Below are 26,019 nucleotides of genomic sequence, written 5' to 3'. Positions count from 1 at the left end.
TTATGTGTTTTTGGCTAATTTTTTATATAGTTCTAGACCATTTCAGAAGACAAATGAGGAAATATTTCCCCTTACTAGCAAGATGTTGGGTCAGGTTTAAAAAAAAAAAAAAATGTAGAGTACGTTAGAAATTGACAAAAGAAAACGTCTCTTTTTTTTGTGCTGTAAAAAGTTCAAGAATAGTTTTTGCTGAAATACTTGGAATAAATGCTCTTGCTTGTTGCATCACTGTCACTGTACACTGGGGTTTGTAAGGGTATTTTTTGTGATCTGAAATTTGATTTGTAATTGTTTCTCTTTAAGTTATACATCTAACTGTACTGTAATAGTGGGTTGGAAAAGATAAACTGTGAGCTTAATACAAACTAAATTAAATTAAAATACATGTGTGAATGTAAATACATTTGTGATTATTCACGAATAACTAAATTAATTACTTCTAGGAATTTATTTTATTTCATCATTCAGATGTACCACTGCAACATTCAAAAGCAGAAAGCATGTCACCTACCCTTCTGAGGTAGTTTGGGAAGGACCCGTGGACCAAGTGTGGGCTTTGTGGTGTTAAAACTAGAAATAAATAACATATGTAAGCCTTAAAGCAATGTCTGATTATATCATATTTACACGACACGCTCTGTAAAACCAGCCATACTGTATAAAATGGAACCGTTTTGCATTCCCAAATACATGATGACAAAGTTACATGGACATATTCAAATGAAGCACAAAAGGCCATGTATAAATTTGCAGTCTAAAGTTTGCTGACCTTTCTAATGCAAATATAGTTCTAAAAATAGTTCAACAGAATCGCTATATAAGCACTGCAAAAGATTTCAACTTGCTTGTGTGAATATACAGGTGCATCTTAAAAAATTTGAAAATCGTGAAAAAGTTCATTTTTTATTGTAACTTATTTCAGAAAGAGAAACTTTCATATATTCTAGATTCATTACATGTAAAGAAAAACATTACAAAAGTTTTTTTTTGTTTTAATTTTGATGATTAGAGCTTACAGCTCATGAAAGTCAAAAATCCAGTATCTCAAAATATTAGAATATTTCCTAAGACCAATCAAAAAAAAGGATTTGCCAAACAGAAAAGTTCAAGTTCTTTAAAGTATGTTCATTTATGCACTCAATACTTGGTCGGGGCTCCTTTAGCACAACCTCCAGCATCAGTGAGGTGTGGCATGGAAGCGATCGGCCTGTGGCCCTGCTGAGGCACTATTGAGCCTTCAGCTCGTCTGTATTGTTGGATCAACTGTTTCTCATCTTTCTCTTGAAAATATCCCATAGATTCCATATGGGGTTCAGGTCAGGCATGTTGGCTGGCCAATCAAGCACAGTAATATCATGGTCAGCAAACCACTTGGAAGTGGTTTTGGCACTGTGGACAGGTGCTAAAGTCCTGCTGGAAAAGGAAATCAGCACCTCCATAAAGCTTGTCAGCTGATGGAAGCATAAAGTGCTCCAAAATCTCTTGGTAGATGGCTGCATTGACTCTGGACTTGATAAAACACAATGGACCAACACCAGCAGATGTCACAACACCCCAAAATCATCACTGACTGTGGAAACTTCACACTGGACTTCAAGCAGCTTGGATTCCGTGCCTCTCCAGTCTTCCTCCGGACTCCAGACCTTGATTTCCAAATGAAATGCAAAATTTACTTTTAGCTGAAAAGAGGACTTTGGACCACTGAGCAACAGTCCAGTTCTTTTTCTCCTTAGCCCAGGTTACATGCTTCTGACGTTGTTTCTGTTTCAGACGTGGCTTGGTAGCCCTTTTCCTGAAGACGTCTGAGCATGGTGACTCTTGATGCACTGACTCCAGCTTCAGTTCACTCCTTGTGAAGCTCTCTCAAGTGTTTGAATCGGCTTTGCTTGACAGTATTCTCAAGCTTGCGGTCATCCCTGTTGCTTGTGCACTTTTTCCTACTCAATTTCTTCCTTCCAGTCAACTTTACATTTAATATGCTTTGATACAGCACTCCGTGAACAGCCATCCCTTTCAGTAATGACCCTCTGTGACTCACCCTCTTTGTGGAGGGCGTCAATGTTCGTCTTCTGGATCATTGCCAATTCAGCAGTCTTCCCCATTATTGTGGCTTCAAAGAACAAGAGATACCCGGAATTTATACTGTAGAGATGGTAATTTAATGAAGCTCAAATGTAAAAATTCTAATATTTTGAGATACTGGATTTTTGACTTTCATGAGCTGTAAGCTCTAATCATCAAAATTAAAACAAAAAAAACTTTTGAAATGTTTTACTTTACATGTAATGAATCTAGAATATATGAAAGTTTCCCTTTTTGAAATGAGTTACAATAAAAAAAAATGAACTTTTTCACAATATTCTAATTTTTTGAGATGCACCTGTAATTCTGAAAACTGTTACTTAAATGATGTTGGTTCACCTTTGCTGATGTGGGATACCCTCAAATCTGTTAGTTAAAGGAGACATCTTGTTGCCAGGAGGTGGTGTTGAATCACTTCCTGGAATGTTGTACAGTGAACATTATACAGTGAAGTACTGTGAATTTCATAACAAATTAACAAATTTCTTAAATATGTCTCTGCTTTTAAAAGCCCATAGAGCCGCTAAGGTGACATTTGCAGACTTTTGTAAGACTGAAAAGAATAAAAAACATAATTTGGGGTCAGTAAGATTTTATGTTTTTGAAATTATTTTAGGCTGCATTTATTTTATCAAAGATACATTAAACAGTAATAATGTGAAATATTCTTACAATTTTAAAATAACTGTTCTCTATTTTAATGTAATTAGAATTTTCAAATGTAATTTATTTCTGTAATGGCATAGCTGAATTTTCAGCAGCCATTACTCCAGTCTTCAGTGTCACATGATCCTTCAGAAATCATTCTAATATTTTGATTTGTTCTCAACATTTCTTATTATTATCAGCCTAATATTTTTGTAATAACTCACATATGTTTTCAGAAACAAGAAAAAAATAAATACAATACTGACTCCAAACTTTTGAACAGTAGTGTACAACCAAAATGCATTTAAGTATACGCAAATGTTTTCCACATAAAAGTTTGTCATTCTTTCTGCAAATGTCACTTTATGGCTATAAAATCAGTATAATAAAGCAAACTTTATTATGACCATTGTGTTGTGATACAGCATACACAACATACATACTTTCTCCCATTAATAACTCCCAGACCATTACTTTGCCATGCCTTTTTTCTTTGTCATTACCCAAAATGGTAAGAAACATGCAAATCACTGGGGCAGGGTATAATGCAGAGATCAAAAGGTTAGGGATGGGGTTGTTAGGCTGAGCCTTTCATTGACATTATTGTCCTCTCAATATTGGTTCTCATAGTTAACATGTTCTGGAGTTTAGCATGTAATGAATGGGATGAAAATGATCTGGTAATGGATTCATTTGAAATTAACAAAAATGTCTTGCAAGAATTTAATTTAAAAGCAACTAAACTGGTGTTTCCACTGAAAACGTCTTACATTAATGGAAAAATCTAATCGATTCTATGTGGATCTGAGTAAATGAAACCCTGGACAAAAATAAAACCCAGAAACATTAGTTTGTAACTCAACCAAGGGTTGTTGACTAAGTATAGCCCACCTTTACTGAGCGGGGTGTGTGAGAGAGAGGTGGGGGGGTCGGATAGCGTGCGTTTGTGTCCAGGGGGAGGGGGCGGGGGCCTCTTCTTTGACAGGTTGGAGCTGCCACTAGCGGGGGTTTGTGCGGAGGGGGGCAGGTTCAACAAGGAAGGGGCTGGAGGGAAAACAAACATAAAACAAGAACATGCAGTGATATCATGAGGAAGAATGGATGCTGTCATTTAACATGGGTCTGTGGAAGACACAGGAAGAAGGGTGACAGGACAGAAAGATAAGTAAACAGTGTGGGTAAATACTTAGATAAGATGACAATTGCAACTGAAACTGAAGCAGGTCAGGTGAGTGGAACTTAAAGTGGAAGTGGAGAAACTAGATGAAATTGGACATCAAGACACCACAAAAAAGTCAAGTAAGATTTATTCTCATTTCAATGAAAGAGAAAATGGAAGAACAATCTATTCCACATTACATATTTTAAAAGGACAGTCAATAGCCAGTGAAAAGCTCAGTCAGAGAGGACCAGAAAAATGATGAGACAAGCATACACAGCAATTTAACAACTTCAGCATTATGATGTGGTTGAAAATACTGAAGCTGTTTCATTCATGACAGATGTTCTTTTCAGGTCAGCGGCAGCGCGAACGCAGATTTAAATGTTCAAATCACACTGATGTCATGGTATGCTGCACGGACGAATCATTGTAATTTAGGAATAGAATCACGTTGGTGTTTGAATCATGTTCACGATCTTTAACGATCTATTAAATTAAAGTGCTTTGACACTCTCTTGCAGCATGTTTAGCTATTATATTATTTATATATATATATATATAAAAAGTGCGCACAGGAATCGATAGGTGGAATCGAAATTTTAATTTGCCAAAAGTATCCGATTCCTAACCTTAAGTATCCGATTCTGGAATCGGAATAGATTTTTTATTACGCAACAAGCTGTCTACTAAGATGCTTTTATCTTGTCAGCATATATATTCACCACCTATGATATTAATTTATTATGGTTACATTTTTTAACTAATAAATGTATCTCTAAAGCTCATTTCAATTGTATCTTGAACATTTTCAAATAATCTGAAATTAATTACACTACATTCAAAAGTCTCTTATGCTCACTAAGGCCACATTTATTTGATCAACAATACAGTAAACAGAATACTGTGAGATATTACAATTTAAAATAACCGTTTTATATTTTAACATTTTATGAAATGTAATTTATTCCTGTGATGCAAAACTGAATTTTCAGCAGCCATTACTCCAGTCTTCAGTGTCACACGATCCTTCAGAAATCATTCTAACAATACGCTGATTTGGTGCTCAAGAAACTTTTTTTTTTGGTTAATGTTTAAAACAGATGTGCTGCTTAATATATTTTAAGAAATACATTTTTTTTTAAAGAACGGCATTTACTTGAAATAGACATATTTTGTAACTTTACAATGTGATGTCTTTATAGTCACCTTTGATCAATTTATTTTATCCTTGCTATTTAAAAATATTTATTTATTTTTAAAAAATCTTACTGCCCCAAAACTTTTGGACGGTAGTGTACTTTCATATAAAAACATTGTTCACTGCGATGCAGCAGCCTTCAGTTTCAGACACAGCAGCACGATCACAGAATGAGGTCATTAAATAGATTAAATAAGCAGGAGAGGTATATGCAAATAAGAAAAGATAGTCACTGAAGTATGGTCGAGTGCTAGCCAGAGTAGCATAGTGGGAATGAGAGCCAAGGAAAGCCAGAGGAGGAGCTGCAAGAGACGAGAAAAAGAGAAAAATACAGAGAGAGAACGAAGAAAAAGATGGAAAAAGACTGGATGACATTTTACATAGGTTTGCCTATTAATACTATGACATATGAAAGTTAAATTATAAACAAAAGTATCAAATGGAAAAGTAAACCCAGCTAGAGACTGTGCAAAGCAACAGAAAGCAGATAAAAACCACACAGATATTTGTTAGTTTTTTTGTTGTTTTAGGATTACAAACTGAACTAAAGCTACAGATGCAAAGAACTGGATTAATATATCTGAATACACTGAAGAAATAGCTTTTATGAATGTAAATAGTATTTATAACATAAATTAATATATTTAATTATGGAATGGGCAAGATTGTTAGAACAAGTTTTATGCTTAAACATTTGATTGGATTTTAGGTTTCTGGGTTACCTTTGCCTGCATTCCTAGGAGGCAGAGGTGGGGCATCTGAGACTGGAGAGGACGGACAGTCGGTAGAAACACTGTACATCTGATTGGAGAGTGCAGTGTATGAGAGGCGCTGCTTATCACGCTGGCCAAAACTAGGCAGAGAGAGCTTGTCATGAGGAGACAGACTGTATGAGTGACAGAAACTCTGCGGCCGGGGAGAACGATCCTTCTTAATGGGACTGGGCTGGGAAAGAAAAACAATGAGAAAATCATTCAGTCTGTGAGTCCAAGAAGTTTGGGTATTGTAAGAAATGTTCAATGTGTTCAATGAGAATGTGTTACTTTGTCATCCAGGTCATCGTCACTCTCATCAAGCTCCTCCAATCTGAGATTCCATTCATATTCCACATGGACTTTAGGATTAAATTTTCCTGCAGCGGCTTGTACCAGCTGAAACACACACATACCAAATATGAGTCAGATCTTCAAAAACAACCACATCTTAACACCCTGGGGCCTCCACCACATCTTTGCTGCCCCCTATATTATTTAAAATTCACGATGGACGTGTATTCAGAGCCATTAAAGAGTTTCCAAAGGAAGGATTGTCTCATCTGTCCCACAAGTTACTCACCGTTTCCTCACACTGGATGATCTTCATCCGCCTGGCCACGTCCAGAGCTGTTTCTCCATTCTGATTGGCTGAAACATAAGGACACTCATTAACATGCATAATGTTTACCATGAAGTAACGTGGTGACAAAGCATTGGTAAATATACAGTATATATAAGCAGGGATTCTGGCCGATATGATAAGTTGACTTGATAATTATTATATATTTATGTTAATGTCAATAAATGGCTAATATTATAATTTTAGACTATTTTGACTAAATAAATAACACTAAAAATCTAAATTCCTTTGTTTTGAATGCCACAAGTGCATTTAAGCATCACAACATTATAAACTACAGTATGAAAAATCAATAATCACTTAAATATCATACAAAATTATAAAAAAGTAATAAATATAGTAATAGTAATATATTACTATAATAAATATAAATATAGTAATATATAAATAATTTATATATATATATAAAACCACACATGCATGTGTAACTCACTGATATCAGTAGCTGGTTTGCCTCTCAGCAGTAATTTGAGGCATTCATGTTTTTCATACATGCAACAGTAGTGCAGGGCTGTGTTTCCCCTCTCCGTCTGTTTATCCAGATTCCCACTGGAGACAGAGACATAAGAAATCAAAATTTCCTTGATCTTCTGTACTATTAAAAACACATACTAAATCCAACCTGTAGCAATTTTGGCACAAAACTGTGTGTTATGTGGTACGGCTAACATGTCAACAAAATCATCATCTCCAAAGTGCTCTTCAATGCAATTCAAATCTTTAATTGAGGCTGACATTAACAAGATTTTCACTCCTAATGAGCCACTTCACACTTCTGAATTTGGGTCAGCAGTGACTAAACAGCACACATGGGGAGAGTGCACGTGAATGACCCAGTTCTGTTTACCTTGTGGGAATCACAGCAAAGGAAAAAAAAAAACAGGCTACACATCTAGACCAGTATATCCCTGCTCTCTGAGAACAAATTCATACATTTCTCTGACCTAGTTTGAAGTTCATCCTGAACATTTTCTGTAGTGATCACTGCAACACTGTACGATTCAGGTTCTAAGTTCTGAAAGGATAATGCTATTTTCCACATTTGAACAAAATAAATAGCCCAGTATGACAGGATCAGTGTTCATTTGGAGATTATTAATTGGTGCCAAACATATTTCTGTGTGCTGTCAATGAATATGTGAATGTCCACCTATAAATACATACATAAAGATTACTTTTGATACTATGTGTCAGGATTTACTGCAGTTAAATCTGTGTTCTTAATTGCTTCAGTACCATAAAACACATTAATGTCCGTAATGCATAAAAAGGAATTTGCGACAATATTGGAAAGACAACGAGAAAACATTAAAGATGGGTTAACAAAACCAGTGGACATGAGTGTGGATAAAACAGAAGATATAGAGAAAAAAAAAATGTTTTCTTCCACATACAGTACATTACAGTTCAAAGGGTTTGAGGTCAGTAAAAATGTTTTTGAAATAATAATAATGCATTTTATTCAGCAAGAATGCATTCAAATCGAAAGTGACATTGACTAAATAAATAATGTTCTTTTGAACGTTCCATTTATTTAAGAATCCTGAAAAAAGTATCACAGTTTCTGTAAAAATATTAAGAACAATGGCTTTTAACATCAATAATAATAAATGTTTCTTAACCACCAAATCAGCTAATTAGGTTCATGCGACACAGAATTCTGGTGTAATGGCTGCTAAAAATTCAGCTTTGTCATCAGAAATTATGCTTGATAGCTTTCAAATGTAATCAGAGAGGAAGTGAGATCCCAGTTATCTAGGTTGGATTTACTTCCCTTATGCTGTTATATTTCTTTTGAGTCAACCTTTAATGCAAACCTGGAGCAGTTTCAGTGTTCCAGTCCTCAGGGAAACCGAATTATGATTATTTACTAGGATGTGTGCCAAGAGTAGTCCTGGCTCAGGCATGACTTGATCTTCTAATACTGTTATGTAACTTTAATCCACACAGTAGAGAGCAAATTGAGCTAAAGTTGAATTTAAATTACTCCATTATCTGCATAATAATCCCTTCAAAAGTTCTGGTGCTTGTACATGAACACCTGCCATCCTAAGAAAAAAACACACATTAAAAACTCTTAAGCTCTTAATATAATGCTGATGGAACATAACAAGTGGTGACTGCCTAAAATGAACCCAAAATACTGAAAATTGATAATAAAAACATGGCCAGGAGAGTATCCTCCCAGTTTTTGTGGTTATAAGCTGATGTTCCATACCTGTTCTGGACAAGGAAGTCGACCAGGTGCAGTGAGGTGTGGTCAGCTGTCTTCACGGCGTAGTGCAATGCAGTCTCTCCTCCTTCCTATAACACAGAAGCATAAATAATAATAAATAAAAAAAACATATGCTAACCCATTTACTCTCTTAATAACTGTCTCTTGTCTTATTGTGTAAAATATGATTGATTATGTGACAAAAATTACTGTAGAATGAAAAGAGAAAGAAAAAAAAAGAAAAAAACTGATTTATTATTTTTTTAAGCAGCCTTCCTTAAAAATATTTATACATAAAAATATATATAAATATAAAAACATTTATATAAAATATAGCAGGACATAGCTGTTTTTTTTTACATTAATAATAATAAATGTTTTGGAGTGGCAAACTGATTGATTAGATTGATTTCTTAAGGATTATGTGACAATAACGACTGGAAAATGTAATAAAATAGAAAACAGTTGTGAAAATTGTATAATGTTTTTCAATATTACAGTTTTTACTGTATTTTTTTATCAAATAAAATAAATGCAGACTTGGTAAGCTTAAGATATGTCTTTCATAAAAATAAAAATAAAAATCTTACTGACTACTTTATAGTAATGTAATATAGTAACATCAGTTGTGTTATGTAATGTGTTGATGAAGAGCCACAAAAATATCTGGCTAATAGTGTCTCTGACATGGCCAGGGTCACTGCTTCATGTTTGAGGATTCAACAAAAGAGAATCTGGCTAGAGGTTACATCATAAAAAGTGAAATGGAGATCATTTTAGATTGAGGATGTTTTTGCAACTGCACCCACTCAGAAGCAGCTGTTTATCTCTGAGACGGTGGCAGCATTACCAAAGTCATTAGCAGATTGAACGAAGAGTAAACTGGGAGAAGATCAAGGCAGAGGAAAGTCACATTCAAGTCACGTTCAGCGTGTCTGCTTTCTGATATTCACCAGACCTCAAAATCTGTGCTCATCAAAGTCTCTGATGTGCATGGGTCATCCATCATGTCATGTGATAGTTAGGGTGTATACACTCTGTACCTGTGGAAGTTTCCTTTCAGGGGCCATTTAATTATTAAAATGAGAATGGTAAATGAAAAAATGAGCCTATTTTCTCACTGTCCTAGTTACTACACAGTTCAGTTTGACAGATGCTGTAACTCACCTGTCCTCCTTCAGGTAGTGGTTCCATAAGCTCTACCCCCTCAGCATACACTTGGATGAGAGCTAGCAGGTCATGTGACCTGATGGCTTCAAACAGCTCACTCATCTTGGCTGCTGCTGAGCTGCAGGTTTTTCTCGCGAACTTATGATCTACATACTTAGCATTGATAAACTCCTTACGAACAGTCCTAAGATTGAATTAAGAGAAAGTGAAACAAAACAAGGATTTAAAATTAATATCCAAAACATTCAAACATTTTGACGCAAGTGCAACCACAGGGAAAATCTATCATTTACCAAAAAGACTTTAATACTAGGGCTGCCACTAACAACCATTTTTATTTAAACGATTAATTTCCCACAAAAAAATCTACAATTTTACTTAAGAACATTTAATTAACCCAAATTAAATCCAAATTTCTATGAAAACTTTTTTTTGCTTTTTTTTTTAAAGCAAAAGTGATGTGCAACATAGAGTGCAAGAAGCAAGTGTCCATCTCATAGTCCAAATCACTGAAATCAAACTTCAGTATTATAGTGTGAGAATAACAACATATCCATGTGTTCTAGTCTACTAATAATACAATTATAATCAAAAAACACTTTTTAAAGGAGCATTTACCAGAAATAAAAAAAATAAAATAAAAAACAAAAAAAAATATATATATTTTTTTAAATATAAAATCAATTAATTGGAAATGCTTTTGATTATTAAAATTTAATGGTACCATTAAAATGGAGTCCATAAAATAATGGAAAACAGAATTTGGTAAAAATAAAACTGTTAAACTCAATTAATTAGACAGGCTTTTTGATTAATAAAATTTAATTTAACCATTAAAACAGAGTACAGAAAAATGAAAATGGAAAAAAATTAATTTGGAAATAAAATGGATTTCATATTAATTTTTTTGTAGTAATAAAAATAGATGTAATAAGTGAACAACAGCTTTTAAAATGACTTAAAATACATATATAATAGCAATGACGCAATAATAATCAGTTCAAATAAAGTATCAAAAGCAAGAAATCATATGGTTTATTGAACAAAATTGGAGGCAGATCTGAAATGCCAGTTTGCAGTTAATGGTGGGGGATTTCTCGTTGTCGTAATATCCTAATATATTTTCAGTGTTTAAGGGTAACGTACTCCTCATGACTGGTGTCAGTGCTATAAAGTGACGAATCAGCCTCAGCTTCTCCCCCTGTCGTTTATCCCAGTGTTTTCCCCTCACATCACTAGCTCTGCCCTTGCGCCATTACTTGTGACCGGAAGAGTAGAGGAGTCATTTTTTGATTAAAGATTATGAGGGCACATGAATTAAAAAAAATTAAATAATGAAGTGCACAGATAAATTATTTATAACAAACACTACAGTATTCCATCAAAAAATAAGAATTGTCACTTTTGATTTCATGCCGACTTTAACCTACACGTATGTAAATAATTAAAGCGCATACATATACTGTGTTAGAACTGCATTGCATATAATTATTTAAATAAATCATAACGTTTATGAATTCACAATTATGCTTAATTATGATTTTTAAATGGATTTAATATATCATGCAGCCTTGGAAATTAATGTGTTTTATGGATTCTAGTCCGTGAAATGCGCCACTTCCGGTATTTAGCCAGTTAGTCGACGCGAGCAAAATAAAGTCGATGATTTTAAAAAATTGACTAGTCGACAAAAATCAATGAATCGCGACAGCCCTATTTAATACACTAAAAAACTAAACTAAAATATTACAATAAAACACGTTTGCCATGCATACTTACATGTCACTAGCAGGAGTAGGTTTAGGAGAGGGGCAAGGAAGATTTCCCTCCATTATTTCATTAAAACGACTGTTTCCCACATTCTTGGCCAGCTGAAAAAATAGAATAAAACATGCATTAATTACAATTTATCTAATGCTTAAAAAATTATTAAATAAATTAATCATAAAATACGTAGACAGCCATAGGTCCAATGAACTGATCCTAAATTTTCTATATGAAATATGATTTTATTGCTATACTAAAGGGTTACGCCAAGGACTATTTTTTGTTAGATATCTTTTATTTTAGCTTAAATTCAATTCACAAAAATGTTTTAGTTAATGATAATAAAAGGATATTAATCAGATTCATGCACATACAAATTTAATTTACTTGATACATTTTAATGTATTAATGACAATTCATTCATTCATAGCTGAACTTCAGCTAATTTGGCTATATTTTTTATTTAGTCACAAATCAATTTTTGGTCAAACAATAATTGGCATACCCTCTGCAGTACTGACACGCAAACCCTATGGATCCCCATTCAAGACCAATGCAATACTGTGTTTAAAAAGAAATTGAACACACCAAGAGTTCAGAGGTTCCCAGTTTGTCTAACTCCATAGACTGGATGCGTGAGATGTGGACGCCCATCTCCCGATGAATGCCTGAGCATTCAATGCAAGTCAGGATTCCAAGGTTAGTCGACAACCATTTGGGATCTAAAAACATGAAAAAATTTAATTAAAAATATGGAAAAAAAACAAGGAAAAGTAACAAACATTTTTTACCACAAGGGGTCCTCGTTGGACTCATAATTTGAATTTTCTACAAGATGAAATGGTAAATGCTGAATGGAGTTTACTTTAGAGTGCCATGTTATCGGTGTTTGAATGAGAATATGACACGAACTGTTTGTGTGCAAGTGTTGGCGGCAGGTGTGTTTGTGGCTCCATGAGTGCCAGTGACGTCCCCTGAGCAGAACCAGTGACAGGGCGACAAAGATAAAGAGGACACGCACATAACACACATCAGCTAAATATAGATTCAAGTCTTCTCCAGCAGCTTTCTCTGCATGCTCAGTAAATCCCACATGTACTTGTACATTATTTCTTTTCTGCCAGACACACAATCAGTCAGCATCAAATACATTCATTCATCTCTCTGTTTAAGAAGCATTTCATTAAACCAACCTGTTTTCAAACAGACTCATTCGTGTAAGGAGTCATGCACCTTGACACAGATTAGTGTTTAGCTCTCAGTTGAAGAGTTGAATAACAGCTCAACACAGCTCTATAAGCCTCTTACACAGTCAAGGCATCACCTGAAGCTTCCTATACTTCAGTTATAAGCCCATGAATCAATGAATCGGTTCACAAGAATGGTTCATTTTAAAAAGGAATATGATGCAACTATGATGCATACTCATCCCACATAGTCTATGCTACAGACATAACTGATACCAGAAATCATCTGACTTTTTTCTACACCTAGTGCATAAAATGCAACCAACCCATAACGCCTGACCAGCTGCCGAGCAACATGCTAACAACCACCCAGAAGATCAAATAAACTGCATAGAAGAAATGTAGCAATACGCTAACAACCTCCTAGAATATAACCTCATAGCAATGTAGCAATGTGCTAACAACCACCCAGAACACAGAATATAGAATAAGAATAGAAACTATAGTAACTAGTTAACAACCACACAGAACACTTTAGCAACAGCACAGCAATTTAGCAAGATGCTAACAACCACCTAAAACACATTAGCAACTGCACATAAAAGTAGCTATGTGCTTAGTGCTAAGAACCACATAGAACACCTTAGCAATCACATATAAACATAGCAATTTGCTAACAACCACATAGAGCACCTTGGCAACTGAAAGCAGCTAAGTGCTAATGTAGAAAACCTTAGAAACCACCCAGCACATCTTAACAACCATGCAGCAATGTATAAATGCACTAACAACCTCCCAGTACAGTTGATGTACAACAATATAATCCAACTTGCAACTATTGTATTCAGACTACATTGTATCTATACGTAATGAAATTAAAAAAGGACCGTTCACACCGATGACAATAACTATATTAGTGTCCACACCAAACAAACATTTTTGTTTATTAATGTTATTGTTATAGTTGTGATGTGGACTAGAACAATTAGAACTTAATAGTTATTTCCCTGGAATGGGCCTTTATTCTGACACGACTGGTCATCTAACAGTAAAGCATCAAAAATCTTTTTGCTGGTATACCTGACAATGTATAAAACGTATTTCCCATATTTATAAATTGTTCATTGATTTATATGCAACAACAAATTAAAACAAGTAAAAAGGTCCCAGGGGCCTTTCCTGGGTCACATCTCTATCCTCTTGCAGAGAGAAAACAATGAATGTGAAAGAGGCTGATCAAATAATCCCTGGAGCAGCAGCCGCCCTCTCAGAACTTTCAGCACAGCTTGCATGAGCCAATTACATAAGAGAGTGATGTAACAGCGCTCGTCTGTCCTGACTGCCTGATCCTCACACTCACACTGCTGCTTCATCATGAGAGAGACTCATTTCACTGGTAATGGAGTAAGAGAAACTGAAATAGGGATTCAAATAAAGAGGACATATTGAGTGGAGAAGAGACCTGAGAGGAGAGAGTCAAATGAGGCAGAGTAACCTTACCAGACAGACAATTTTATTATTTTCTTTTTAGACAGAAAGACAGACAGATATGCACCTGGAGCCCCACAATCACAGCACACTTCATTTCCGGGCATGCGCAGCACTTCATCTATTATGGCTTTCGTGAGATCTTCCAGCCCATCATCTCCTCCACCCTGCTCTCCTCTGAAGGCCATGTTAAGTGCTTCCTCCTTACTGTTAGTTAACACTGAGATCCATCTGTAGAGGCAGAAACACATTAACAGAACAACACAAGAAACATTCTCCTTTTTTATTTACAGTTTTATGAAACAACTAAAACCGTACGAAGTGCAAATACATTTTTATTTGGAATGACATGCAAACAGGAACATGTAAGTAAATATGAAAGCAAAGTAAATAATGTCCATTTTGATTGCATGATAACTACACAGTGGCTAGTGTTATCCCTCTAAACTTAAATTGCTTGTCCTGCCCAATCCTTCTTCTGATTAGTACATTGTTTTAAAACTGACACTGAAATGCTGCATAACAAAATATATATATATATATATATAGATATATCTATATCCTAAAGATGTTTCAAAAAATTGTCTGATATACTGAGCTCAAAAGCATGTCATGCCTCCTTGTTCGCTAGATGATGAGATCAGCTTTTGGCTTTTAAAAGAGTCTCCATTCAAAGTAGAGGTGGAAGGACTGCATGACTGATGTATAAAGGGGTTATAGGGCCTCATTCTGATCAGTCTCTGAGCTTTTAAGAGCCCTTTATAATGGCTGTTAAATGGCTCAGTCAGGGAGTTCTCTGATGGACAGCAGGGAGCTCACAGCAGTGTAGGTAAGAAGCAAAGCCAGTAGTTAAAAATACTTAGACATGCTATGAGATGGTAGATGCTTTTTTTGTGAGAACATTTGTCTAAAGGAGTCTGGGAAATGTCATTGTGGTGTCAGTGACCTCAATGAGTAAGTGCCAACTCAAAACAATTGAACACCACTTTACAGACTTCTCACCACACGGACACACAAAATCCATCAAGCAAACACTTTAGATGAGAATTCAAATCTCAAACTCTTTTTACGATATTAGTTTGCTATAAAAATAGCACAATCTAGTCACAGTGAAGCAAATTTGTCTTCACCACTAGGCAGATTGCTGTAATTTTTCATAATTGTTAAATTGCAGAGAGGATATCCTATAATCAGCATTTTAAAAAATTCTTAGAGATCACTCCATTTCCATTTAAATTAGATCACAATTAGTGACTTACAGATGCAAAGTGGTTAAAAAAAAAAAAAAAAAAACCCACAAAGTCTTACATCATAAATTCCTGCTCATCTTCGGCCTGGAAGTGATATGTGCGGTTATCTGAAACATACGACAAATAAAACGTGAGCCATCTGCATAAACATTAAGTGGTTTCCACTAATTAAACACCAGAAGATAGTATTAAAATCATAAATCACATTAATGGTGCAATTAGACAATTATTTAAAATTAAGTTTGACAATTTTCTTCCAAGATTTAGTATTTAGTAAACAAACACATTACACTAAGCTACTAAATCGTTCTAAAGAATTTCTCCCTATTGGTGTATGTTGACTCACGGGAAATGAGATCGAAGCACTTCCTGTCCTCAGTGCTGGGCTTGACCTGACATGTGAGCAGGTTGAGTTTGACAGGCTGCCTGTTTGACTGAAACGAAATGTGACAACAGGAGAAATGCTTGACAACTTCATATTCCTGCTATAACATTGCAGTGTTGAAAAGGTTTTAACTAGAGCTTTCAAGTGATTTTAAATTTCTAATGAAGCTAGTTCAAAGATTATATATTATAGTGTTAGACAATCATTTAACGTAAGTCTATTACTAGCCTACAGCCCACAGATTTTTTTTTTGTCAGTCTGCCTGCGGTACTTTCAGAACAGAAAGTACTCTTGCACACCATCTGCGCTATATTTTTCTGGTTTACGTACACACTAGACAGCTACCTTTGGTTGAGTATATATTTTTTTTTCAGCATCTCATACCACATTTACAGTACCTTTGGGTGCATTCGTGCATTCCTAAATGAGTAGAGCTTTTAAAACAATAAAACACATTTTTTTAACACTAAATTAACATTCCTTTTTAAAAAGAAACAATCTTCACAAAACACTTGGTAGTAGCTTGTGAAGTTTGTGATTTGACTATAAAACACCTGATATAGGCTCAATCGCACAGTGATGTGCATACAGGGCAGGCTACTGATTGAACAAAGGTGTTAAGAAATGCAACACGTATGTGTGTTGCATAACACTGGTCCAGACTGTTATGACTATGGTTTGACTTGACGATGAAATGTAAGACAGAGGGTATCAAGAGGGAAAGTTACATCATGGGGAAAAGATGAAAATTGATGAGACATGATGTAGAGGGTGAGGACAAGGCCTGACACTGAGTCATAGAAATCTAACAATTAATGCTGACTGGTAATGTTCAGTTAAAATAAAAGTGTGGTCACATTTTCCATTGTACAGCAATATTTTGTGGGTGAAATCTAGTCATTTTGTTTTGTTAATTTGCCACGTTGACTATAAGAAAGCTGCTTGGTTTGAAAGTGACTTCTGTGTGAGCTGTGCTTCATGCATCGCTGAACTATTGGCAATGTGGCAAAATTTTGCTTAATGTGACTGATTGGTACTGATGTTTAGGAGTGAGTATGTTTAAGAGTGTAGTAAGAAACCTAACAGGCCACATTTGTTATGAGGTGAAAGAAAATGAGGCTGTGGAGAGGAGACACTCTCTCTCTCACATTGCATCATCAAGTCAAACCATATTCATAACAGAAGAGGAGAGGAGAGGAGAGGAGAGGAGAGGAGAGGAGAGGAGAGGAGAGGAGAGGAGAGGAGAGGAGAGGCTCAACACTTAGGCCTAGTTGCTCATTTTCCCATTGGGCTCTTAAAGCTAGGGTAGGCATTTTCTGCTTAAAACATACTTCAACATATTAGAAACACTTTCAACTTGAAGTTTAGCTTACGTGTCGAGAATAAACTCTGAAAGTTTGTTGTATAGATTGAAACCCAAATATTTAATCAAATTCCTCAATCTTGTAAAAACACGGGCAATGTTTACCCATGTTTTACCCCATTGTCTGTCTCTGTGTATTTTGGCAATCTTTGAATTTTGGCTTGCATTTCTGTAATGGAATCTGATTTTTTTTCCCCCACAGCAGCTAAACTAAATGGACCAAATTCAATGATTTATCCTCCTGGGCCTTCCACAGAAGATGGGATATATATCAGATTACAAATGATATACAATTTAATATTAATTATTGATTGCTATCAGGATGTGAAAAGACTTTCAACCAGTATAACAAAAAATGTTTCTGGGAAAAAAATTGTCCTACCCTATCCTAGCTTTAAAGAGGGACACAGTGGGATGTCTAGGTTGTTATAGAGATATTCAGCCAAAGTTCAGAAAGCTGATGAAGTCTTTTCACTGTAAATGTCAGACCTCCGTTTTATTAGGCTGATTATAGGATGACACAGTTTATAGTGCACCGAGTAAATTACATGAGTGTGTCCGAGTTACTTACAGTGGCATGAGAGATGGTGAGAATTCCTCCTTTAACAGAACACTTCCTCCTCTGCCACACCTTCCTCAACCTATAAAACAATTTTATACTGTATAACACTACTCATAGCAGAGAGCAAGAACTCATATTGATAAGAAATCACATCTAATTGGGGCACGCGTGTGTGTGTCTCTGTGTACCCATCACTCTTCTTCAGCAGATAGCCTTTCTTCTCACAGCCAAACTCTTTGTTTCCTTGCAACTGGTGCATACTGTAGCCACCTTGTTTGCTCTGAGAGTCCTGCTCAAACACACATACATAAGGTGCTTTAAATAGCTATATGCAGTCACCAATCCAAACAAAAACTGTATACAAAGCATTTTCATAAAATACATGAAGATTTTTCAATATTTCTCTAAATGTTTGTAACCTTTTAAACATCAGCTTTATCTGACAGCCACGTATATATTGTGCACACAAGGATCTCTATCAAATACACACGTCATGCTGTACATGCTTAACACTTACTCTTCTAGACTTCAATCCACACAGGAAGCGGGTGAAAGATACATAAGAGAGGGTGTGAAAAGCATGGTAAATATAGGCTGTGTGTTGTTTTGTTTAAACATTTAAATTCTCTACAGTATACTACACTACACTGTAAAAAAAAAATCTGTCAAATTCACGGTAAAATACTGGCAGCTGTGGTTGCCAGAATTCTACCGTATAAAATACAGTAGCAACGTTTTAGGTTTTACGGTTTTAACTTAAATTTACAGTTAAATACCGTAATTTCTTTAACTGATATAATCTTAATATACCAACCTATTAAAGTACTGAAATCTGATTTGTTCTTTTGAAATACACTGATAACCACCAAATGCAGGTGATGATGAGAAAGTCACATGATGAGCCAAAGCCCATCACAAGCAACTTTTAAACAATAGCATTTACAGAAGGTGCAGATGCAGTGTCATTCATACAAGCACTAAACACCATCATGGTGAGACTCCTTAAAATTAAATATGCTATAAACATTAATTTAACAACATTAGATGTAACATACAACCCTAATAAACATAACTGATAAGAAAAAACTAAGAAGAAACATAGTTATTTCAAAGAAAAAACGTCAAATTCAAACAGAATTTGAAATGGAACGCAGGGAATTCTGGGAACATCAGTTTACGGTTTTTCCCTGTAAATTTTACAGGAAGTTTCCGTTAACCATGTAACAGGTTTTTACCGTAGCATTTTCACAGTTTTTTACCGTTAAATCACGATCATTTTTTACAGTGTACGATTTGTACTAACTTACAAACTTGTTTCCCACCATGTTACCGTAATTAAATGCAAGTTTGCTGATGACAATGTGTTGGCACTTGCCACATAAAACAAACATTCATTCACTAATTACTTATAAATTGTCATTTATTTTCCTTAAACATGACAGTCAGCAACTTTTCTCTGAGCAACCAGTGGGGCACAACACTGGTTACCAGCAAGTCCGATTTCATACTGGCTACCAGCATGGTACAGCACTGGGCACTCCCTCTCACACTCTCCCCTGTACAGGTCGAGCATTAGGAAGGGTTTATGCATTAGATCCACAGATGTACTGCAAAATTAAACTCTTCAGGTTTCTTTCTGTATGCCATACCATTAAAGGATTACAAGAATTCTACATGTGTACAGCATTTTAAATACTGAATATATTTATATTTACATAAGTATGTAAATGTAACAAACATTAGAATAATTTAATCCCAAACAAGTCACTTGATTGGCTTTCACAAACTAATTTTGGTCAATTAAGAATTTGCTTTGGTCCGAAGACTGAGCCCTGAGGCACACCACACTCTACACCTACCTCCTTTTGTTCCAGCTGTAGAGAGGATTTAATGAGATCTCTTAGTGCTGTGAGCTGCTTTTTCTCTTCATCTTGAGTTTGTTTTATCTACATCACACAAAAAGCAAAAACAAATTGTTACACACGTGTGTACACACAGTATTAAGGGTACAGGACATAAACTCAACATTGTAAAGTACAGCAAAATTTCAATTTGCAATACGATTTTGATATTCTTACGTTAAGAATTAATATTTGTAGATGCATTTTTTTACATTCACATTTTGAGACTGGACCACATGAATGATTGCTCAAGTCCAAGTCCAGCAAGATAAAACAAGTACAGTATTAGTCAATGCACAATTATTTTTAGCTGACCAAATATCTTAGAAAATAATATAATGGAGCACAACACAGAAGTGTACTGCAGCTCTAAAAGAAACAAGGAAGTAAAGGATTGCAATAACAGTTTTAAACGAACATACACTAAACAAAATATTATAATGTGACCCATATATTGATAAAATAGTTATTGCCAACTGCCAAGTCCAATGCATAACAAAGTAAACTAAAATGGTTTTACCAAATCAAATATGTTTATGTTAAAGAATGAGGTACATACGTTGTAAAGATCAGCTGCTAATTTCTCAATGTACTGTTTTAGCTTATCTGCCGTCTTCAAGCCATCTTGGAAAAAGCTGATTAAAAAAGAAAAGAAAAACAAAACACTAAATTAACACATTTTTCATACTGAAACCAGCTATCAACAAAGGCCATACATACTTTCAATACAGTCAGGAAAAATGATAGACTTTCAATTTATACAACACAGAAACTAGCAAAAAGGAGAGGCTGAGTCAATAAGTTAAAATATCATTAGCTCATAAGCTTATCAATGTATTGAAGTAGAGCTTTCTAATTAGCAAAAGTACCTTTGTAGCATTTAAATCTTTGAACTAACAAGCAAAATATTCAGTTTTGTGGATACCTGTGGTGTCCAGTTTTAAATGTGACCCTGGGCCAAAAAAAAACAGTCATAAGGGTCCTTTTTTTTTTTTTTTTTTTTTATTACACATCATCTGATAGCTGAATAAATAAATTTTCCATTGATGTATGGTTTGTTAGGATAGAACAATATTTGGCTGAGAAACAACTATTTGAAAATCTGGAATCTGAGGGTGCAAAAAAATTCAAATATTGAGAAAATTGCCTTTAAAGTTGTCCAAATGAAGTCCTTAGCAATGCATAATACTAATCAAATATTAGGTTGAGATATATTTATGATACGAAATTTACAAAATATCTTCATGGAACATGATCTTTACTTAATATCCTAATGATTTTTGGCATAAAAGAAAACTCAATCATTTTGACCCATACAATGTATTTTAGGCTATTTCTACAAATATACCCGTGCTACTTAAGACTGGTTTTGTGGTCCAGGGTCACAAATACTGACAGATCACTAAAATTGTTCCAACACTAACAACCTGCCAAGAGTGTCCAAGTCAAATTGTCCAAGTGGGTTTATGTATGAGGTTTTAGCATGATTCTATATTTGAATGACCTTGATGTATTTTAGCAAATTAAAAAGAAAACTGTGGAGAGCTTTGCAAAGTAAGTGTCATAATGCCTAAGCTTGTAACTTGATTAAAATATTTTACATTGCAATTATTTATTTTCTTTGGAAAGTTTACAAACAAATGTTTTTTTATACATTTGTTACTTTTTAAAAAAAGAAAACCGAATGATCTCTCCTTTATGTAATTATAGCTTTTTGTTCAATTTGTTCAATTTGTGAAGAGTCATAATATGTGCAATTACTGCAATGTATATAGTGCAAATATATGCATAATTACTTGTCTTACATGCACAAAAAAAAAACAACATACTGTGTACTTTATTTCTCAAAACTGGAAAATGCACTGGGAATACAATCTAATTAAAATCCAATTAATAAAAACTTTCTCTACACTTTATGGACATGATCTTACATGAGATAAGTTGTTTTTGCTGCTGTCTTACACTCTTGTTCGCTTTACTTGTACACGTGTTGAGTTTCAATAATTACATTTAACCATACAACAAATTCAAATTAGTTATTTTTTTTAAATGAAACCCAGATGAGACACTTAAAAATTAGTAAATTATCCATAAAAACGTTTTTTGTTATTTACTGATGAATGGTTGCTGCACCAGGAACTTTTAGATTTCTGATAAGTCTGCTAAGTCTCAGAAATCACACAGAACACAATTACACAGTTAAATAAGCATTACAAAAATTAATAAACAGCATTAAACATTTTTAACTAATCAAAATATTAACTTTGACAGTCTTATTAATGACCCATCAAAATCTTGAAGTGCAAGATAAGCTTGCAGGTTTCTGCTGATATATCTACAGGTCATAGACAACACTAGCTTAAAACAACCTTAACCTTTAGACTGAAAAGAAAAAAGTGCTACACTTTCAGTTCTTTCTTATAGCTCATCACTTTTTCAGACCTTCAGGCCAGTGACACTTGCAAGGTTACATGGATCAATAACAGTTTCTGTATCGACCATTAACACTCACATGTCAAATACACATTTATGTTGACAGTTCTACAAACTCAACAGATATATTACCTTAAATGATTTTTTTTGGGGATTTAAGCAGGCTTATTTATCTAGTATATTGATATTGCAAATGTCTTTCAAAACACATCTGAAAGCAAACATGTGACTTACTTGCACTGCGCGTGGTAATACTTGATCAAGTTCTGAAGGAGGTCTACCCCTTTTTTGGTCTTTATTTCATTCACTTTGATTAGGTACTGCAGAAACAGACAGACTTTGGTCACAACAGAGTTTAGTAATCTCAACAGTAGAACAAATGAAATTAAGTGATTGTGAAATCTTTAGTGCTTTGAAATATTTGAAATAAATGGTTATTCGAAATAGTCATTCTAGGGAAAATAGCAAGTATCCTCCATAGCACATATTTAAATGCAGCCTAAACGTTTGAATAAACAATTAACTGTTGTAATATTAGAAGCAACTAAAGAGGACAAGCATTTCATCTTCTAAATCTGAAATCTGTAAAGAACATGCAGTCACAAACCAAGCCCACAAAACAAATAAATTAAACATCATCATAATCCCGGTTTAGCCCAGAGGGGTAAATTCCAGAACATCTTGCAAAGTCACGCCAGCTAACAATTTTTGGCTATGCTCAGAAATTTTATCCATCTTTTTGGTCCCTGGCATGTCTGAATATATCTTGGGGTGAAATCTTGGGGTGAAATAGCACATATTCCGCTCATTTTAGAGAGTGTGTGAATGCATTTGTGCATAACATTTGAACCTCAATTTTGACATAAAACGGTATGTATATAGTTTCCTAATTAAATTAGTGTGTGCACATCTTTGTTTTCAAATAATGCATGTAGTAGGTATGTTGTATGTGTTCGCTAGAGTTTGTGATTGCCTTCGCTGCTCCCTGTATCTGAATGAGTCACCTCACTGCATAATGGATTATTCTTTGCTCTCATCTTTAGATTTTACTTAAATTACATGCCTTGTTGAGAACTCCCATGTGTTACTAAACATTCAATTACATAACATTGGTAAAAAGTCTAGACAATCATGAATTATGTCAGACTTTCAGCAATATACCATTGCCTTCTCTACATTAATGCTTAGTTAAATGGAAAATTTGGTAATTCAATTAAATTTTTTCATGTGATTTGGTCCAATACCATTTGAAAGGCAACCTGCGGTTCCTTTTTCCCAAGATAGCTAACATTACACCTACCCCTCACAAACCCTTGATGCAATGAAATGAATGAAATAAATTCAAGATGCAATTCCTACTGACAATAACTATTCATTAACATGTTAAAAAAACAAAACAGCTATCCTCCCTAATGAACAAAGTCAGCATTGATGATTATGAATCCATAAAACAAACATTTCTATCATAATCTGAGCCATCTGCTCTAATGCTAAGGGAATCTTTCAAGATGTAAGAAAAAGGCTATTGGCACTGAGATGGCAGCATCACATAATTCTGATTTATATTAGGAGTACCAATCACAACAGCTGGTGATGTTACAGAAAAAAGAAGAGATTCATTAGAGGGTTCTGACTGGCTGCATCTGCTGATTTATGAATGTTAATGTCATCAGTAAAACTTGTTGATAAGGTCACAAGTAAACTCCTTCTGGTGAATGAATGATAACTCACTGATCATTGCAAAAAATGACTGTAATGATAATGTACAGATCTCTCCGCTGCCCATATACAACAAAGTCTTTTGGGTTGTGGGAGCACTAGTTGAAAAAAATAAATAAATAATCATCACTGACCATGTACATGAATAAAATTGACAGAATAACTGTAATCAATCAGCACTCAAAATTACCTGTTTTATAGATACAAATTAATATTCAGTTAAAAAACTGTTTATTCCAAATAATTTAATTAATTAATATAGACAAAGGAAATAAAAACAATATAAACTATGACATATTTCTGGTGAGGAGGACAGGTTCTCAAACCAGGTCAAGTGCACTACAGACCTCACACATCTGTAGTTGGAAAAGCCTCCGTTCTTTCTCCATCTCTTCAGCGATCTCAGCGCCAGTGATCTCTGTTCGGATCATCCCATGCTGCTTGGCATGCTCACGTTTTTCCTTCTCGATCTTTGTACTGAAATAAGCAGTGAAAATATTTGTATATTTAGAACAAACTCATCTCAACTGGCAAATAGAGGGCTGTGTTTATTTCATATTAATCTCACATCTGCGGGGGAGAAAATGATTTTGCTTGCTCAAGCATTTTAATGATGCTTTTAGATTACTATAAAATGCATCTGATAATTGCAACAGCCCACAGACAGAAAGTAATCGGTATGAATGGACAAATATGTATACAGACACACTCAGCTAACACGCATAAAGCAAACTTACAACTTGGTTTCATAGTCCTTCCAAGCCTTGTCAAAGGGTTTTTTCAGGTCCTGGAAAAAATAGGAAAAATAGTAATGAGCCAGGTGCAGTAATTAGACTCCCTCATGTTTACAACAAAGCAGATGTCACACCCAAAATCCAGTCACAAAGACAGAGCTGAGTTAACCCATCTGTATCAGTGTGGAGGGATGATATCTTTCCAGCAGTAAAGTAAACAGCAGATTAGGGCCGTGACAGCCTCATCACATCATTATTGTGATGAATATCTAGAGCACCAATCATAGATATGACCATTACGGTTACTTGTGGTAAATGACAGATCTATTAGTAGGCTCTAATTGACTGCCGATCTTCAGATAAGCAGGACATCACAAATAGCCGCACTTGACTGCGTTCAGTTTCAGTACATTACATTAACACCGCAGCGGGCTAGTTTAATTTGTGACGACATGAACAGAGCTCTACACACAAAGGTACTTCCAAGTTCTTCAACAGGTCTACAACATCTTCTTTTAATATATTGTTTATGTTCCTGGCATGGTATGAAAGCACGATTGTAGACAAGAAAAGTTTGCATGCATCTGCATGTGTATTTAGCCTCTGCGTGTCTGATGGTCTATAAGACAAGGTCTGTAAATATTTCTCACCCCCTTCACGCCTTTCAGGTCACCTTTCAACAGGGAGTCCAGTGTGAAGATCACATTATGACTCAGATTCTGAAGCTGCAGGAAAAGATGGTGAAACAGAGCAGAGACTGTGTTAATACGATACATGACACTTGGCACAGCATAAGCACAGCACAGAAGAAATAAGAGAAAACATATCAAATACAACCATCCACACAAAGAGCCCGTTGAGAGAGACACAACCGTATCAGGATGAGCAGACCTGCTTTGTCATTCGATACTCCAGGACAGATCTTTTAAATTAATCAACATAAATGTTTCAGACCCAAGAGGCCAGATAGTTTGGACTCAAGTAACAAGATGAGACCCACTGTGACACTGCATTGTCTCCTAAGACCTTAAGAGAAATTTACATCACCTGGGAAACAAAACAAAAAAAATGCAACAAGAATAACAGATTTAGGACAAAGTCTGGCATTATACACCTTTAAATTACATTAAAATGATTTGTATAGGTATACTCTATACATGTATATTTGCCAAGAATAGAGGGATGCACATATATTGAAATTCTGGATAATTATTTTCATTTTCATGGCCAATAACCAACAATAAATCACTGATATCATAAATAAAACATTTTGTTAAAATAAGACAAATTAAAACATTTTGAGAAGAAAAAACAAAAACAATAAAAATATATATTGTGTACCCCTAAGAAATTTGGCTGA

The 26,019-nt window shown here is 34.9% G+C and overlaps 1 protein-coding gene across 2 annotated transcripts in view; it reads right to left on the bottom strand.

The window, feature by feature from the left end:
- Nucleotides 1–26,019, bottom strand: part of LOC306863553 (arf-GAP with SH3 domain, ANK repeat and PH domain-containing protein 1-like) — a 74,192-nt gene that overhangs the window by 5,635 nt on the left and 42,538 nt on the right. Inside the window, exons 4-25 of one of the 2 annotated variants that reach the window (XM_079406956.1) lie at nt 25,310–25,384; nt 24,663–24,712; nt 24,273–24,402; nt 22,441–22,526; nt 20,333–20,408; nt 19,732–19,818; nt 18,061–18,161; nt 17,882–17,951; nt 15,909–15,996; nt 15,621–15,669; nt 14,380–14,543; nt 12,226–12,359; nt 11,650–11,741; nt 9,868–10,054; nt 8,704–8,789; nt 6,919–7,034; nt 6,426–6,493; nt 6,134–6,241; nt 5,813–6,035; nt 5,324–5,392; nt 2,422–2,500; nt 512–570 (exon numbers count right to left, since the gene is read on the bottom strand). In XM_079406956.1, coding sequence (XP_079263082.1) covers nt 512–570; nt 2,422–2,500; nt 5,324–5,392; nt 5,813–6,035; nt 6,134–6,241; nt 6,426–6,493; nt 6,919–7,034; nt 8,704–8,789; nt 9,868–10,054; nt 11,650–11,741; nt 12,226–12,359; nt 14,380–14,543; nt 15,621–15,669; nt 15,909–15,996; nt 17,882–17,951; nt 18,061–18,161; nt 19,732–19,818; nt 20,333–20,408; nt 22,441–22,526; nt 24,273–24,402; nt 24,663–24,712; nt 25,310–25,384 — 2,197 coding nt within the window. Of the gene's footprint in view, nt 1–511; nt 571–2,421; nt 2,501–3,621; nt 3,775–5,323; nt 5,393–5,812; nt 6,036–6,133; nt 6,242–6,425; nt 6,494–6,918; nt 7,035–8,703; nt 8,790–9,867; nt 10,055–11,649; nt 11,742–12,225; nt 12,360–14,379; nt 14,544–15,620; nt 15,670–15,908; nt 15,997–17,881; nt 17,952–18,060; nt 18,162–19,731; nt 19,819–20,332; nt 20,409–22,440; nt 22,527–24,272; nt 24,403–24,662; nt 24,713–25,309; nt 25,385–26,019 lie in introns of both variants that reach the window. The other variant, XM_079406955.1, reaches the window with a different exon arrangement.

Source organism: Barbus barbus, assembly GCF_936440315.1.
Source record: "Barbus barbus genome assembly, chromosome: 44".
NCBI lineage: Eukaryota > Metazoa > Chordata > Actinopteri > Cypriniformes > Cyprinidae > Barbus > Barbus barbus.
Note: the sequence above shows the minus strand (reverse complement) of the source record. Positions and strands in the feature narration are given on the sequence as shown.